Raw genomic sequence first — 19,704 nt, 5'->3', positions numbered from 1 at the left:
GAAATGAGATTTCCATTTTTAATATGGAAGTAAACTAGAAAATATATTTTTCAATTTCACGTTATTATTTTATGAGACGTTATGAAAGTGCTCGAAGGTTTTCCATGATAAAAATAATATGGTAGCTTGTTCTTTATTGGTTGCCTTCTTAAAATGTGTGCTAAAAGGGTAAAGTTGATTAGTCCATCAATATTGGTTTGCTTCGCGACTCAAGCAAACGCTTTTGTGGCCTGTCCGTGCCATTCTGCAAATGCGAATTTTTTTCCCGCATCGCCATATTTATTAAAATATTTTTAGATAAAAATAATTTGACATCCAGTTTTTGAAATAATTATTTTAGATATATTGCCATTTGAAAAGAATTTCTTATCACTTGAGGTGAAAGCACAGAACAACGAGAGATGCAGTCTTAAGAGGAAGAAAAACAATAGTTGAAAGTAATAGTCCGTTGCTGTCTCTATCGTAAAAATAGATAGAAAATATTCATTGGCAACATAGTCAATCATTTTTTTTTATTATTTTTCTAAACTCGAAAGCAGATAACATCAACACATTCATTGAAATTTTGATTATCGAAAAGGTTATTTTCAATATTACCAAATCTAATAAATACATATTGCTGCCGCCATTGCGTACGGAGGACATTGAAAACAAAAATACAGGTGCCAAATCAACCTTAACAATAGTAGTAGCATCACAAACAACTACATCAACATAATCAACATCAATAACATCAACAACGTCAACAACAACAACACCAAATGACAGACCCACCATCAATTGCAATGACATCAACCGGCCACTAAACTTTCATTAACAGTAATTACATTTGCAGTGACAGTGATAAAAAGCAAGGCTGTCTAAGTGTGAAAAATAAGCTGAGATGATCATTTTCATGAGATTAATTAACGAAATGACTTGATTGACGATTATTTTACTCAAAATTTTCATTAAAAAAAGACAATTTGAAATCATAAACTGCTTTTAAATTGTAAACAACTAAAATTATACTCTACTTTCTGTTAATTCTTATGGTTGTTAACAAACAACATAAAAAAAAATAAAAACAAATATGAAAGAAAACAATTTTTTGGCACGTTTTCGCAATAATGAACTGAGTATGCACACATTCTCAATGAAAAATACCGTTCCTGTAATGTTTAAAGTACGTGACCAGAAAAAAAAATCGTTCAGGAAATAAGATTGAAGAATGATCTCGCATCATCGTCATCGCTGTTCATTGTTATCAGTATTGTTACACATCATAATTCTCATTGTTGCTGCTATGGTTATTGTGTTAACATTTTACATTTTGATGTGCTGCTTAAGCATGTTTGATATATTCGTTTCAGGTTGGTTAAGTCACAAAAACAAATTGCTTCGTATTTTAATTCCAGCTACTCATTCGTCCATCTATCCATTCATTCATCCATTTACACATTCACGTATTAATTTATTCATTCATCCATTCATACATTCATCCATTCATCTATTTATTTATTCTTTCATTCATTCATCCTTCCATCTTTAGATCGACATCCTTTCCAAAGAACTAACAAAGGATTCAATATGTTTGATGGATTGATCGTTCAAAAACAATTTATGAGTGTCCGCCCGAATGACAAATTGTGTGTGTACACACACACACTTACACACACACACACTCACACGCACATTGCACAGACACACACACACACACACACACACACACATACATACATACATACATACATACATACATACATACATACATACATACATCTTGTCGTCTTGCACCATCTTATTTTACGAAATATTTGCAAAGAAATTGGCACCTCCTTCTGGAACGCATCTGAGGTCTCATGATCTGAACCTGCTGCTAGTCCCAGTTTCGTGTCTTCATATGGGGTCTCGTAACATCGCCGTCTTTGGACCGTCTGTTTGGAACAATTTGCCTGCCTTTCTAAGAGATCCGGAGTTGAACCTGCCTGATTTCAAAAGAAAACTGAAAAGTTACTTATTTTCGTCGTAATTCATTGAACTTATTTGTTTTAGTTATAACGGAGTGATTTATTTTGTTTATTGTGCCATGTTAGATTAAGGAAATAATGAAGACTGTGTTTTTTTCCTTATAATTTTTTCGTTGAAATGAACTGATAACCCTTTATTTTCGTTGATTATGCCATGATATTTTTTTTGATAGCGCTTTTGAGATCCTTTGAATTAGCGCTTTATTAAATTTTTCATTAGTTATAATAATAATAATAATACATACATACATACATACATACATACATACGAAACGAAATTTTATTTGTTTCTCAAAATTGAAAAATACATACTTACGTACATACATACATACATACACACGTAGACACACACACACACACATGCAAACAAACACACAGACCTACATGCAAACAAACACACAGACCTACCTACAGACAGATACACAAGTAAACATACATGTTGACAAGCAAACACTTCTAAGTGCATGCATTCGTGTAAATTTAAAATTTAAGCATGTTCGTCGTGAACAGTTGCTGAATTAGGACCGCATGCCAAACAAATTTTGCTTACTAGACAGAACAATGAACTTTTACAATCTCGAATTTGATGCAATGATATGAAAACCTCAAGATAAATCGTAATTATTATTTTTTATTTCAATTAAATATTTATTAATTTTTGATTATCTAAAATGACGTAAACATTTTTCTCAGCAGTTACATGAAATAAAATCTAACTTTTTTACTTTAAAAAAAATTATATAAAGGAAATTGCATGCATTCGTTTTGAAATGTCATCTTGCAGCATGCATACCTGATGCATTACTTCCTGGCATCTCTTCAAAACAGTCACCATCCACTTCATCTTTCCTTTTCATTCTTCTCAAAACTCCTGCTGAGTAAACATTCATCTATTTGCATCTCAGTTCATTTTGAAGAGAAGGAAATTTTGTTATTACTTTTCCATGTGTGTAACACGTTTATTTTTTTGGTTCTGCTGGTGTCGTTCTATGAAACCCGACATGTTCGTACGTGTCAGATATATTTTTATCATCTGCAAATAACGTGATTCAATCATTTGGTTAACTTTAATCATTTGTTATTTTTGCAAAAAAATTAAAAATACTTTGCCAGATTTTAATTTTAAAATGTTGTTTTTTCTTAAGAACCATTCAATTTGATTAAAACTTTAGTGAATCTCATATAGACAAAATTTTTAAGAATATTACCAGTGCCAAAAAAGCTGCAAAACAACATTTTTGAAATATCATGTGACCTTAAAAACGTTTCATGTCGTTTGTGATGGGCATGAAGACAATTGAGATTTCTAGAAAGTCAAATGTTAGATACATTGCCAACAGCAGCAGTAAGAACAGAGACTTGCATCCTTCCGTACGATGTGCAGTTGTTCCATCGGCTTTCATTCAGTTTCTCCATTGGTTCGCTTTATGCGAGCATCGCTCAGGTATTCTATCATATTACGTGATCGTATTTACGACTCCCAGGTTCATTTAATTTTTACTCGGTTATTTTATTTCGTAAATCAACAAATTTGTTAAAAACTTGGGTAACAATTGGATACAAAGCATGAAGAAATTATTTTACAAAACCATCGTATAGACAAGGTTCAGTAGTACCAAATTATTTATTTTCAAAACAAGAATTATTTCAATAAAATATTGAAATACAATATAAAATGATTTATGAATTCACATTTGTGGCGTATTGTTCATGTTTTATAAAACCAAATGCCTGAACTGTTAATATAAGTTTGGACAAACAGCATTTATAACATTATCCTCGCTTTATTAATGACCGCTCGCATTTGCTAAGTCATTGGGTCTTTCGTTATATACTTGAATAGTTGCAATAGCGGTTTTAAAATCGGTACGATGATGATGAACTGTTATTCACCCATCATTATCGTCATCCTGTTATACTTATTGTTTGAGATTGCAATTATTTCGACAATTGATTCATCGCTACAATCGCTTGCTTGAGATTCACATTTATTATGTGCATTCGCATCTTGGTTACGCAATTATTTATTGTATAAGTGCTGTACTTTCTGAGACGTTTATGTGTTATGTTTCTAACTGCTTTAGTGTCACAATTATTTTGCATACAATTATTTCGTTGAAGTCAATGCATTGTGAGGGTGTATGTGTGTGTGTGTGTGTGTATGTGTGTTGATGCATTTTGACGCTTTGCAAAGACGTTGATTATCGTTTCAAGGTAGTGACAGAACAGAAACATATGAGATATTCTTGATAAAAATTTTAACATTTCGGAATGACATTAAAAGACGCACAAAATAGCCAATACTTCCAAGCAGCAATAACTTCATAGCGCCGCATCAATGAGAGATGTTTTGAACAATCAACGTTCGTTGGTATTTTTTTATTTAGCAGCGAAAATTCATAAACATATATATTACCAACAAAAGACTTACTGCTTCAAAAAAATTCGTTCTTTCTTTTTAACCTGATGCGAAATTTTTTCGTTAAAACTCACACCTGCAATGTTTTAGTTTGCCCAACTGTTAAATATACATCAACTATCAAGGTATCACCCAGAGGAAGGGACTAAGGAGCAAATTGCCTGCAGGGCCATTAAAATTATTTTCACAAGATGCTGTTTCGCAGTGAATGCAGTGCCGGGTTCGAATGCGGCAAAAAGATAGATGCCTGCCTCCTATGACATGCTTCGTGTGTGATGCATCGTTAAGCATGCATTCATATACAATGTTTGTGTGTTGTTGATTCCATTGAACCTAGCAAGAGTGTGCAACTCCTTTAATGTTTGCTTTAACTTTTATCTTGAAAATAACAAAGCATTACATCAAATAAATTTTTTTCACTCGCTAGTTGTTACTAAATTTAAAACACTTTAAAATGCGTCTATTGCAAACAAACGAAACTTATGTTCTTAATTTTGTTATGGATTTGGTTACTCGCTTAGGTCTGTGAGTTACTTTGCCCACTGTCTTCGAGGTAGCTCAAGCGAAAAATATTTCTTGGTTGCAAATGCATAGTTTTTCCGATTTTTTAAATCGTCGTAATACCACACGTTTCTAATTGCTTTAATGTATTGTTATAACCACAGAAATGATCAAATTGCGATATATTATTCATTATTTGATTATTGTTATTTTTGCTAGATTTTTAATCTTTGGATCGTAAACTAAAGAGGGTTGAAGCAGTTGTGTTCATATATCGGAAATCGTGAATCTACGGAATAACGAAAACTTGACGATCGTTGGAAGCTACAAGACTGGTGCTGGAAATATAGAGATCTTTAAAGTTATGACATTGGTGCTGGTAGTTACAATGTCAAGGGCTACAACAGTATTATGCTCCAAATTGAAAACAAATTCTAAATATTTGTTTTCAACTGTTAACTAAAGCTGAACGATTGAAGTTGAAAAAAATATTATTTGTTAGTACTTAATAATTATTAGTAAGCAGTTTATTATTTACTCAGTACTTTTCGATAAAAAACGGTGAAACTGTTTGAATCGTTATTCTTCTAGTGAATAGTTTACAAAATAGAGAAGCTGTTGAGACAACTAGCGAAATGTTTTGGTCGAAAGTAGAAAAATAAAATTATTTGCAAATAAAAAATGTTATTATTAAGTAAATGTTTCCACTGTATTAATTTTAATTCTTTTGCTGATCAATGACGATGACTTAGTATTAACTAAATAAGCCAACTTTTACGACGTGAAATAACTTCAATAATAAATTTATCAGCTAATAATTAAAAAAATTCAAATCTAAAAATGAAAAAATCTAAAAATAGTTATTTCCTATAGCGGTTTCTGGCTGACGATAGTTTCCTGCTTGACTCCATACCGGAAGTTGCATGTTCCAGTCGTCCTAGTTACAACGGTCCCATCATCTTCCACCTCCACGATCCCTGTAAAATCCCGGCCCTTCCTCTTCTCGCGATCCAAGTGCTCTTTAACTATCGCACCCAGCTGCGATGTTTGGTTTATTTGTATGAAACGTTATTTAAATTCAAGTGATCCAACTTTTAAAATACTCGTTCAATGTTGGTTTATTTGAGAGAAATTGTGTTCTGTTTGTCAAAAATTCAATTGCGTAAATTTTGAAAAAACTGACAAATGTTTTTTAATCTAAACGTTTTATCAAGTTTTTACTTAATTTAAAATTCAAGACAGTTTGTAATTCACCTCATGTCCCGTGGCCTTGATCATGCTGTTGTTGTCCTTTATGTTGTGGTACGTCACGTATATGAAACCTTTCATCCGAGATACTATTTCGAACCTTCATTACGTCAATTTTTATCAAGTCATTTAATTTTAAAATATTATTTGAAAATTATTTATATAATTTCGTTATAGAGGACAGAGTATAAGAATAAATATCAAAAATATGTTTCTAAGCTTTTGAAAGAGAATTTAGAAATGTTCGCTAGAGAGCACTGAAATTGAAATAATGCAACTCACTCTCCGCTTAATTTCTTCTCATTGATGACAAGGAAGGCTTCAGCTACATGCTTCGGCTTCACTTGGATGACCGACTCCACTCCCCACGTGATCTCCTCCTCGAATGTGTCGCCTTCAACTTTGTTCAGGCTGAACTCACGTTTGAAGCCAACGTTGGACTCGAAGATCTGACAGGGCGTCGTCAACTTCACCGCCATTTCAATTCCTTTCGTGTATCCTGTTTCAACTTCGGTGCACAAACTGCTGCGGGTTGTTTTCTCTGTTCTCATCGTGTACTCTTGGTTGTCGTCTGTGTTGTTCGTGAAGCTGGTGTTTCAAAAAGTTTTGGAAGTAATTAGAAAATCAATAGGCTAATTGTTAAAGAAGCTGATACTTTGGAAACGTTTTTGAAAAAATTTGTGAATTGTTAACTTTTAAATAATTTAATATTCCTAAAAGTTTTAATAAACAAATTATTTAAAATATATATTTACAATCACGCAATCATTTATAACTAACATGTTATAAAATAAAAGAAAGAGCACGAAGCATACCAGGTGTGGAAGAGCACAGACATGGTTGGCTTTTTACTATCGTCTGCTGTTTCTTGTAAGAGCGAAGTTGCAGCTGACGCAGAGGCTTCAACGGTGAGATCCTTCAACGTCGGCCACTTAGTTTCATCGATGATTCGCACCTTGGACCAATCCATCACAATGTTGATGTACTTTGTCGACGTTTTGCGCTGCTTCTCCTTCAACTTCCTCTCATTCCTAGTTGCAGTCCTGTCGTATTCCCGCTCTGCCCAGTTCAAAATGGCTTCCTCAAAATCTACTGTTTTTGCTCGAGACATTCTTCAACAGTTAGTGTAACAACTTTTTACTGGATTTAATTTTTTATGTGTGTTTGATGTCTGAAGATAGTTTCTGATCAATGACCGATAACAGATGGCTTCGATGATGCTGTCCTTTCTGAGTCTAACTCTTCTTTTCTGTTTAAATATTGTTTCGTTAGTATGAAATTGTTATTGTTTTTCATATTGTAAATATTTCCTTATTTAATCAATCATAAAATAAAAAGAAAATTATAAATTTCTCAACAGCCACTGATTAAAATTTAGTGACGACAGAATCAGTAACTTTCCTCTCGAGACAAAATTAAAGTAAAATTTAATTCCTAAAATTCAGAACTGAACGAACACACAAACAGACAAACTCTCAACGAAAGCATCGTCGACTACAGCACAGAATAAACAAACACACACACATCCATCAACCTAATTGATCCCAATTAAATTATTATCTCTCAAACGAATCAAACAGCCTTCCTCTCTAGCGTAAACAAATTAATTATTTTATCCAACAGGCCTCTTATTTATTCATTTTAAATTCAAAAGTCGGAAACAAATGTATTAAAATTATTAAATAAAATTATTAACATCAAAAACATAATTTAAGACCGAACAGTATAATGGATTGGTGAATAATGTACGGCGTCATGTTTCAATACATCTTATTTCATCTTGCTTTTCATCTGGAATTAAATCATATGTCTTACAACATCTATCAAAGAATATTTAAAATTTTTAAATGTTTATTCACTATTTATATTCTTTTTAGTTAATTATTAATAAAAAAAAATAAGCTGACAAATGGGATTTATTTAAAACTATAAAATCAAAAGCCATTTTTCTAATTAGACAAAGTCGAATTTCATTTCAGTGAGCTATGAAGTATGGTTGTACAGTACACTCTATCAATAAGATGTGAAGATATTTATTCATATTAGATTAGAAGTGCAGCAATTAAAAAAATATGTTACGTGTAATTGCTTTCAAACATGAACAACATTCGAACTTCATCATCATCACATCAGCAAACCACATGAGATGAGAAAAAAAAAAACACAGTCACACACACACACACACACGTGCCAACAACAAACAAGCCAGGCAGCCAGGCTTGCACGCGCGCACGAACGATTGAATTGATGAATATGAGATAAGAAAGGGCACACAGACATATCCTCCCTCTCATTATTACTATTTTTCTTCTACCTAACTCTTTCTCTTTGTCTCTCTCTTTCTCTCCTTCATCCCACTTGCCATCTTTTTCTGTTTTATATAAATTTCTTTGTATAAACTTCTGGTCTTTCTTGTGTTTTTATTCATCAAAAGAATAGTGTATTTAAAATGTTGTTTTGAATGTTTTAATGGTTTGTAAATGCTAGCAGAAATATGCAATCTATTTTATGAAAAACAAACAGAATGCAGTGAATAATAAAATTATTAAAATGGATATTTGAAAAAAGGAAGAAGATCAATAAATAAATTTTAAAATAACTTACCGAATAAAAAGTGAATTTATGTTAATGAGACAAACGATCGAAATTAGAAATAACGAAAAGATATAAATAAATAAAGAGATGAACGAACGAATGAACGAATAAATGAATGAGAGAATGAATGAATGATTGCATAAGCTTGGATGAATCGCACAGGCAGACCTATCTTATAATTAATCTCACAGCATCATGTGACATTAATTTATTTCAGCAAGAAGATTAAACGTATCGTGAATTTAGCGTAAAAAAATATCCATTTTATCATCCTCATTTATTTTATTTTTAATTTTTGCATAGATTTACTGTAAAGTTTCGTTTAAAACCTTTCATTGTTTCTATTAAAATTTAAATCAGAACTTAGAATGTCATTATTAACATCTTCACATTACTCTCATTTGGACAATAACAGCATCTTGATCATCTTTATCTACAGTATAAACATCATCATCATCATCATCCTTCTCATTATTGTCATCTTCATCTCCATCATCACTGATATCCTCAACATAATCGTCGTCATTAGACTGAACAATGGCGGTTGGTCGGTACATGAAAATCATTATACCATCTAATGACAGCAATCTCGGCGATAATTTTCATCATCACACTCACCATCATCATTATTTTCAACGTCTTAACGATATCATCACAGCCACCATCATCATTATTCTCATCATCATTTTAATCACTATTATCATTATTGCGCTAAATGATTTTGGCAAAACAAAATTTATTGCCAATTTTAAATTGTAAAAATTAATCATAATATTTTCATCTTATGTAGTAATCTTATTTCAATGTCTTGCTCATTTCATCACCAATGTCACTTTATCTCTTAATCATCGCCAGCGTCATCACCACAAACATGTCGAAAAATATGACTTAACATCGTCCACCGTCAGAGTATCATATCAACGACCTCACAACGATTATTTTTATTATCATCGTTATCTTGTGTTATGTTTATTCACAATATTAATTAATATAATAATTATTATTATCATTATCATCCTCATCATCACAATTACCATCATTATCATCGAGTCGGGCTATATAATTAATGGTTACATTTGTGTTGAACTAATATATATATATACGGAGAGAGAGAGCAGAAAAGAGAGAGATATATATAAAAAGAGAGAAACATAAAGAAAGAGATAAAATATATTAAACGAAAGTAGATAAATTGATAACACGATACAGCACGTACATAATTTAATAGAGGAGTTAACTCTTGACTAATATAAAGATGGATGGATGGAAGGTATGAAGAAGGAAGATGCTGTTTTGATTGAAGAACTGATGGGTAACAGGAGATGAACATTTAATTAAGTAGATGTGCGGTATTTTTAGTGAATAATTGAACAAAAGAATGAGTATATATGATTGAAGAAAGGAATGTGTAAACTTTTGTTCTTTTATTTTATATAAACATATAAATGTAGGGCGATAGATAGATCGATAAATAGAGGTGGAATGTGGATAGATGGATGGAAAACAGTTGAATGAATGAATGAATTGACGGTACATTAATCCCAGCGGTCCGTGCAAATGTGAACAGAGAATTAAAGAGCATGGTGCTCGTGGATGTTTACAGAGGTGCCTCGGGGAACTTTATTGAATTTGTTCTCTCCATTTCTCTAATTTCGTTTCGTATTGGAACCGATCTATTTTGTGTCCGTGTGGTTGGTATGCATATCATCATATAAGCGTTTTTGAAGATATGTTCGATTTGAAGTTTTTTGTAAGGACTGCAGAAATGAATGATAAATGAATGTTTTTTAGCTCTTATTTCGTGAGCACAGACACCTACAAATATATAGTTAATTTAAAGTAGAATAAAATTTTAAAATATCATACATTCATTCAAATTGACAGAAAAATGTTGTTTGTAGCACCACTAAAAAATTATTTTTTCCATTTATTCAACGACAATAATTTCATTTAAATTCAGTTGTCAATAGATCTCCTTATACATCAAAGAAATAATATTTAATCATTGTACAACGCTCAAGTTTTATGGAAATGTTGAACAATCCAACCAGTATTATATGGATTATATGGGTGAAAAAAACTACCGCAATGTTTGATACCAGCGTTTTATATTTTTACTAGAAACATTGAACATACTTGTATATGAAAACAAGGCACACCACTCTTATATACAAGTGCATCCCTACATGAACTACTGTGCAAACATTACAACTACTATACAAGTTCAGTATGTACATTTGTGTGCATGTATGTATGAATATCTGTATGTGTAGATGTATGTACTTGTGTGTAAGCAACAGCTAGCATTGAGAGGCAAATACAAAACAACTTCCTGAGTTAATCAATCGATCGCATCAAAGCAAAAACATTTTCAGTCCTTTCATTTTATAGTTCGTTCGATAATGGTGCACCATGAACAATAATAACATGTGGTGCTGTACAAGTTTATATCATTCTATGCATACGAACGAATGAGTAATTATTGATATTCATCTGTATGTAAGCATATGCTTGCTTGTATGCATGTGTGTTTCTCTGTCTTCACTTGTTAACATTTAATAACAGGATGGATTGTTAATATTGCACAGCTATATAGCTATGCAAGCCATCAAAATTTTGCATATCGTCGAGTGTACAGCACATGCATCAGTTACTTGGGCAGAGTTTTACGGCAATTTGCATTTGCGTTATTAGCATTAAAAATATTTCTACATGTTCGGTGAATGACAAATTCAATTTTTTTCTTGCGGAAGAAAAATTTACAAATTTGTTAATTTCAAGCTTAAAGATGTAACAAATTTACTTGTTACAGACGGCTTTTTCAAAATTATAAATTTGCACATAACATCAAAATCGGCCAAAATGTGCAAGACTTATGCTAAAAATGTAATAAATCTGGTCGTAATGTGATTTAGATCAAGTAATTGGCGTCACTGGACATAAAATAAGGTCATACATTTCTACATATTGTTATACTGGTCGCTTTTCACCATTCTTCGGTTACCGAACGAACAACATAACATAGCTTATTCTTGGGGAAATTCTTTCTGTTTCTGTAAACTCGCTCGCTCAACGTTAAATAACTCGATGTTGTTCATGTACATGAAATAACGAGAGTTGGCTTTAATTGGCGACTTACGTGTGTTGAGTATTAGTCAGTGTTTAAAAAGATTTAAAGTTTAATGATCGAAATCGAACGAGAAACGACTCACACAATATTGCTAATAATATTTTTTACTGTTTAATATTATAACAAAACTTAAATTGTAAAATTAAGTTTTAGATTATCAAAAAGTGTTCAAAGGTGTTAGAGTTTGTTAAGTCTTGAAAAGTGTTTAAGAGATAACTGCGATAACTCTTAAATAACTAAGATAACTCTCAGCTTTATCTTTAACTTATGTGCTCACGTATATACTAAGAGACCTTGCTCCCTAGAGCTTAACTAGTAGTCTAACTTCTTCCTATTGTATGTCATCTCATTCTTATTATACAAAGTATTATAAGCTCTGATTAATTATACGTTATATTTTCTTATATTAAAAGATTCTTTATGTCTGTAAATTTGATGTCCCGTCGTGAACTACTTTTATAACTGAACTATCATTTTAATTGCTTACCTACTTTAACATATATCTATATACAACCGCCCATATTTGTTTATACCACCTAACCTAAATTATTATCTACATAATAGTATATTGAATTATATAATTATACACAACACATTAATTCACATGAATTATGTTTGCAGTAAAAATGAAGAATAAGATTTCAATCAAGTAAAAGAACTCTAGACGGATGAGATCAGCAGACCGAAATGATCAAAGCGAGTGTATTAATTTAAAATTCATCAAAAGATTCAATCATCGTTCGCCAGCATTCACTGCATACATGCATGCATACAAGCAACCAACATGCCAGCAACATTTTCAACAAATGAAAATTAAATTAATATTTAAAAACGTATTTTATATGATTTAATTTTACGCAAAATTATTTTAAAATATATAAAATATTTCCTAACCAAGGCAAAGTATCAATGTATGGGGAGTAGAAGTTTGGAAATTATCCAAAAAATTCTGTTGAGCTATATACGCTCTAACAGTGCGGAAAATTATTTAAAATAAATTTAAATAATTTTGTTTAGAATTATTTCTATTTTTCGATTTAATCCTCACTAAAACATGCAAGACAGGATGAAAGCATCTGGTGGGCGATGCTCATTGGCTGGTTGCAGAGCAGCCTGGCAGTAATACATTATGCCGCCCCATCAAATTATCACAAATGCCTTCTAAATACCATCAAATTGCAAATTTTTGAAATAAAAACAACATTAGTTTGTTTAGAATGGTTCGATTTATATTAATATATTTCAATTTGACGAATTCGAAATGATTCTTTGAAGATTAAACGTCTTGATATGGATATGATATGATGATGATGCCTCTCTAATGCAAAAATTCCACAATTTTCTCTAAAATAAACTTACAGTTTTGTTTATTCGAGAGATTTTTCAACAACAACAGTTTAAGAATTGTAGTAATTAAAATTTATTTGATTGCAATTATTTGATGAAAAAGAAAATTTGTTGTCGTAGGACGGTGCTGTAGTGTAGTAGTTGTGGTTGCTACTGCTGTAGTTGTTCTGGTTGCCACTGTTCAGATTGATGTGTTATGTTAATGTTGTTGCTTAATTTTATTTGAAAAATTATCTCTAATCCAACAATGATTTTGGTAGATGCATATTTGTGGAATGAATATCAGTTGTTATAATATAATATCTTAAAAATATTGGTAGTTAATTAATAATAACACAACAATTTTTAAATTTACAGTAAATTAAAATGTAATCCAAATCAAATATCAAAATTATAAAAAAAGCAATAGATTCGAAAAATAATTTAATTGAAATCGTACAAAGGCTTCTTTAAAGGCGCTTCACTTCAACTGATTGAACGCACACACATATGGTTCATAAATGTATATGTATATTATATATATATATTATATACATATATATATATACATTAGTTATATATATATATATATATATATATGTAATACATATATGCAAATAGTCATTGCCTATCACCAGTCTTAATTTTGCCTTTTCCCGGCTCATGATTTTCATATCATAATTTATTTTTTAAAATGAATATCTTAATAATGACCTGATAAAAGATAGTACGCATCCAATCTTTTATCCACTCTGATTATTTTACGTCAGTTTTTGAGATATCGATTTCAGCATATTTCAGGAGCAATGATTTTGATTTATTTGAAAAATTGGTTAATTGGTAATTTAACATGGACGATTGCTGCATGGAAATGTATTTGGAAACCCGTCATTCTCTAAGAACAGCAGACACTAACTACTCAACGAAACGCATGTACTTCTCATATGGAGAAATTTAACCAAGTAGACGTGTTCAATACTGGCTTTGGTTTCAGGCATTTTTCTAAGAGCAGCATGCAATTGTGTTGGACAACCCAATGTTTATTCAGAGGAATTTATTCCAATTAAAATCTAAATATTTAATTTAATTAGTTTAATTTTTACTTTAATTTATAAACGAGCTCAAAACAATTTAGTATTATTTTTCGACATTTTCACAGAATGATATAAAATGATAACACCATTAATGTATGTAACATAAACAATGGCTAAATTGAAAACTATTGAACGCCGACAAATGTCATGTTACAATTATAAGCGGCACGAAGCACAAAAATAATAATGATGGATAGGTGGCAGGAGAGTCCATAATTCAAAATAATTCTACAGGATCGTCTTTCATTTGGCAAATAAACTTTTTAAAATTTTCTTTTCATGTTAGTATATATAGTAAAAATTTATAAACGAACGTGTGAATGTGTTTTTGCGTACTGCGTAGATTTATGATTTATAAATACACTCCCAGAAGCATATACACATACACACATACATAGACAAACACACATACATGCACATTAACACACATACACACACATACAAATGTGCATTTCCTGGTTGTATGAATCCTTACATTACACACACACACACACACACACATATATATATATATATATATATATATATATATATATACAGCTCATATTATCAGCAAGATAATCGTAAGTCATGTGACTAATGTGACACGTTGCATCTGCTTCCGCTTGGTGACGATAAAATACTGTCCGTCAAGATGATGATGATGTCAAACAGTGGATGATGATGATGATGACGTTATAATGTGGATGGTGTCCGTGTTGTCCGTAACGATGATGATGTGGATGAACGTGTATTGGCTGTTTGTTGATCCCGTGTGGTTATAAACATGCTCTTCTATTTTATTCAAATCCTTGCTATTCATGTTATCATTAATGAGATATATTTTATTGCGACCAATGAAATGAATTATTTGGTGGTATCAGCATTCGTAGACTTGAAAAAATTTTCAGAACATCCGGCAAATTTTAATGAAAAATTCTATTCTTAAACAAAACAGGAAATCCATTCTACTACTGAATTTCAACTATAGTGACTATTTTTATCCTTATAGAAAAATCTTGCAACAACTGCACAATAATGATGATGAAGATGACTACGACGATGATGATGTTAATAGTGGTGACGATGACAATGCAGAGGGTGACGTTGATGCTGATTATAATAATGATGATGACGACGACGACAATGATGATGGTGATGATGATGACGATGATGATGAAAAGGATTGTAATTGGCAAAATATGATGAGAAAGATTATTTTTTATTACCGATGAAATTCATGTGAACGTGTGTGTGATGTAACTTTTTCAAAGTATAGTGAAGAGATTGACATTAATTTCCATTCATTACACTTCCTTCTTAGGTTGTTGTTTTGTTTATTTATTTATTTTAATTCAATGTTTGCTTTGTTTGTTCGTTCATCTCTTTATTTGTTTGTTCGTTCATACGTTCAGTCATTCATTTACTTATTCATTCATTCAAAACTTCATTTATTCATTCATACATTCAATTAATCAATCATTCAACTATTAATTTTTCATCCATCTATCCACTTAGTCATTCATTCACTAATTCACTAATTCATTAATTCATTCATTCATCGTATGTTTTTTTGAAACAGTTTTTAATTTTTTAAAGAATTCACACACATTTTCTCATTTCGAATCAAGGCATCCCATCCATTACCTAGATTTATTCTGATTTAGTATCAATCAAATAAAAATATTATTATTAATATTTTTAAAATTACCTACTATTATTGTTGTTACTATTATCCTTTTTCAGTATTATTAATCTCATTATTAATATTTTTATACTCAAATAAATAACAATATAAAATCTGTTTCAAATTAGAATGAAATGAAATTTCAAAAAACGCCTATCAGTCAATCGATAAATATATGATGTTAAGGATAGGAGCTAACAAAACTTAAAAAGTATTGTATTGTATTCTGTATTCATCGACAGGGGATTAGTTATCCGGTCATGAAAATAGTTTGAAGACTAGCTATCAATATACAGCTATATGTGCTGTATATACATGTACGTGTGTGACGTGTGTGTGTGTGTTTGTGTGGTATGATGTTTGTGTGTGTGTGTGTGTGTGGGTGTGTTTTTATGTGTGTGTGTTGGTATGTCTCGTACGGTATGAAGGACATAACGCTGATGAGTGATGATGACAAAAGATGAGATGAGATGCGATGTAATAAAGAATGGGAGGATGATTATATAAAACTAATGTTCCTTCGTCTGTCGTTCAAACTGTCGCACCGTGTTACCGTGAATATGCGTGTTTGTGTCTGTGTATGTGTGTGGTGTGTGTATGGTGTCCGCGTGCTACATATTTAGTAGTCTTTGTCTTAATGCTTGTTTCTTTCTAAATATGTGCCAGTACGTGTGTGTATTTTCGAATGTGAATTTTATAATATGCATACGTCTAGATGACTGGTTGAAATGTTTATGAAAAGAAAATGGCATCATTTATTCGTGAGATCATTTTCATTTAAATTTTTTCGTTTCGAAAATATTCCCATGTTATTAAATGTCAGTCAAAGCTTGTCATGTTATATCAGATGACATCAATGCAAGAAGATAAACATTTACTGATCATATTGGTTATACGTGGCATTATTAATATATAAGATATTTATTATTATTATTATTATTATTATTTTACTATTATTTAATTGTTATTATTGTTTTTTATTAATTAATTAGCCACATTAACGAGTTAGTTTTAATATTTGATTGAGTTTAGATATAAAATTGCAATGTGGCATTGTGTTTTTTGTAAGATTGACTTGCAAGAGTTAATGTTTGTATGTTGTTCTATATTGAAAAAAACTCAAAACAAACACAAGTAAGAGGATCAATGACAAAATATTTTCCATCATTTGCCATCTTTCAACAATCTGCACAGAAAAAATCAATAATTTCTTTCACCAGTTTAAATCTAATACACGGCGATCTCGATATTTTATTACCTTATTTTGTATCTTTCGTCTTTCTGGCTCAGGTTCGGAAGAGATAAAAAAAAAAAAATAGGAAACACCAATGTCACCATTCTTTCTTATTCTTTCTTCAATTGAAATGAGTTAGGTTCATGAGTGAACCAGCAAAATGAAATTGTTAACGCAAAAATTTAAACAATAAAGTTGTTTCTATAATCAGGTATTTTTCTTAACTATTTAGTTAGTGTAATTTTGTCGTCTTATACTTGAACCAAATTTACATTTTGTTCATTGCATTCAGAGCCGCTTAAATACGTTCGGTTGTTTTTGATGTCAAACAACAACAAAAAGAAACGAAGAATATGAATAAATATATAACATGTATAATACGGACTTCTAATACTAATACATCATCTCGTCTGCTTCATTTACATGCTTCCTTCTTATCTTCCCCACCTTTCATACTTGAATCTTCTTTAAACTGTTGTTCAAACGAAGTAAACTGCGCGCTACACATTCCATCATATGATATACTCAATAACGCGGATTTGTACTGCCTATATATGGTGTGTTCACTTTGTTTCAGCATGAATTCGAAACAGAAAAAACACTAGAAAAAAACAATCAAATTCAGAAACAAAAAATGAGTGAAAAAGAAAGAGAAAGAGAGAGAGAGATTATGGTGATAAGGAGGAGGAGGATGCATTTGTGCATTTGTGTATTTGAACATGATTGGTTTCAAACATATACAAAGTGAGATTAGATAGATTACGTCCTACAAGTGAGATAAAAGTAGACTTAAAGTTGGATGCACACACAGTTTAAATTTCATTGAAGCTAGAATAATTTACATAAGTGGGATAAATAGATGGATAAGTAGACAGTAGACAGATCAACACTTTTGTAATGAATTCATCTGTCTATCATCCTTCATCTATCTCTTTCATCCCTCCTTCACTTGTCGGTGAACACACAACGGACGATTACATTGCAGATAATATATAATTGTGTGTGTGTTTGTGTGTGTGTGTGGTGTGTGAAATGATATTTGTCCTAACTAAACAAAACTAATATATAGATTGATTTTGCCATCTCAACCACTTTTCTCAGCGTAGAACTTTACAACCGTTGTTATCACCTACGGTAATAATCATCTTCAACAATAATAATATTATTATTACCTACTTTTGCTACTACTCATACTAGTATTACTACTATTACTACTACTTCTACTAATACAGCTGATACTACTACTAGTACCAAAATTAATACTACAAATACTACCACCACTATTATCATACTTATCTAATTTCATGAAAAGAAGTTACAATTTCACATTTACTTTTTTAGTTCTAAAACGGCTTTCGTAACGGGACATGTTTCCCGCGAATTTTTAAGATATTAATAAATCATTCAAAGTGGTCTAACATTGTTTTTCCGGAGACATGGCTCTGACAAACATTGCAGCCTTACATACTGTCGTGTAGACTTCATAACAGCATTTGATTACAACACCCTACATTTAATTCGATGAAATTTCGATTCCATACCGAATCAGTTGGCGAAACGAATCATCAACAATGAAATACAATAAAGAATGCTCACCTGACAAACTCAACTGAATTCATTTGAAACTAATTATCTTTAACAGTATAATGAAAATTAAACCATTGTTTAGCAATTTAAAAAATTTTCTATTAAACGATCAACCTAATTAATAACTAATTACAAATTAATATGATACTTGTTTAGTTAGTGAATTAGCACTAAAAATAGTGCTTTTGTCATTTTCATTGAATAATTAGTAAACCTATCAAGAATATCATTCTGAATATAATTAATTAATAACAAATCACTGAACATATCGTTGAAGTTCGGATAAAAATTGAGGCAGCGAAAGAAATTCTCTGCATTCGATCATTCGTCACTTTTAACTATCCATGTGCAACGATCAATCATCGAATGATCTTATCAGATCAGATGCCCTCAAGTAACGCCTAACACAATGCTGCTGTTTCATGCGATTGTTGTTGTTGTTGTTGCCCCTTCACGACCACCTATCTATTGGACAGGCGAAGCCTGAGCCAATCAGCAACCGCGGTTGGGTTTTGCCACAGGTCTATTGTCTTGAGATTCGTAGGATTGGCAGGACAAGAGAAGAGATGAGCCACGTCGTCCACGTGCGTGTGACAGTGAGGACACATATTATCTGTACCGCCATCAATAACTTCCCTGAAACTGCCTAAGATGATACTGTGGCCAGATCGGAGTTGGGCCAGAGTTCTTCTTATTGCCCGAGGCAGAGAGTTTCATGCGATTCGATCAATACGTTTGTGGTGCAGTGTTATACATCATATGGTGTAAAATGATTAAAGTATCAATCATCCAGAAAATCTTGATCAATTAATTAAGTGATTGGGTAATGACGATAACGACCATTATTGTAACACGAAATAATATAATTTGCAGATGCATCTAGAGATTTATAGAC

General features: G+C 31.5%; 1 protein-coding gene across 1 annotated transcript; it reads right to left on the bottom strand.

Annotated features, from left to right (window-relative positions):
- Positions 1-5,404: 5,404 nt before the first annotated feature.
- HELRODRAFT_184932 (hypothetical protein) lies at positions 5,405-13,648 on the bottom strand. The gene is made up of 5 exons (XM_009017590.1): positions 13,259-13,648; positions 6,994-7,425; positions 6,460-6,766; positions 6,184-6,277; positions 5,405-5,967 (listed from the first exon to the last, which is right to left on the bottom strand). The coding sequence occupies exons 2-5, from the start codon at positions 7,286-7,288 to the stop codon at positions 5,797-5,799; spliced, it is 867 nt and encodes a 288-aa protein (XP_009015838.1). The 5' UTR covers positions 7,289-7,425; positions 13,259-13,648; the 3' UTR covers positions 5,405-5,796.
- Between the last annotated feature and the right edge of the window lie 6,056 nt (positions 13,649-19,704).

This window comes from Helobdella robusta, assembly GCF_000326865.2.
Source record: "Helobdella robusta unplaced genomic scaffold HELROscaffold_2, whole genome shotgun sequence".
NCBI lineage: Eukaryota > Metazoa > Annelida > Clitellata > Rhynchobdellida > Glossiphoniidae > Helobdella > Helobdella robusta.
This window is presented reverse-complemented; position numbering and strand designations above follow the sequence as displayed.

What these genes read in the sequence shown, in the direction of transcription:
- HELRODRAFT_184932 (XM_009017590.1), bottom strand. Translation starts at nt 7,288, where the DNA reads ATGTCTCGAGCAAAAACAGTAGATTTTGAGGAAGCCATTTTGAACTGG. An exon ending in GTCTGTGCTCTTCCACACCT is followed by an intron (nt 6,767 to 6,993) that starts GGTATGCTTCGT and finishes TTTGAAACACCA; the next exon opens with GCTTCACGAACAACACAGAC. An exon ending in TCAAGGCCACGGGACATGAG is followed by an intron (nt 5,968 to 6,183) that starts GTGAATTACAAA and finishes CAAACATCGCAG; the next exon opens with CTGGGTGCGATAGTTAAAGA.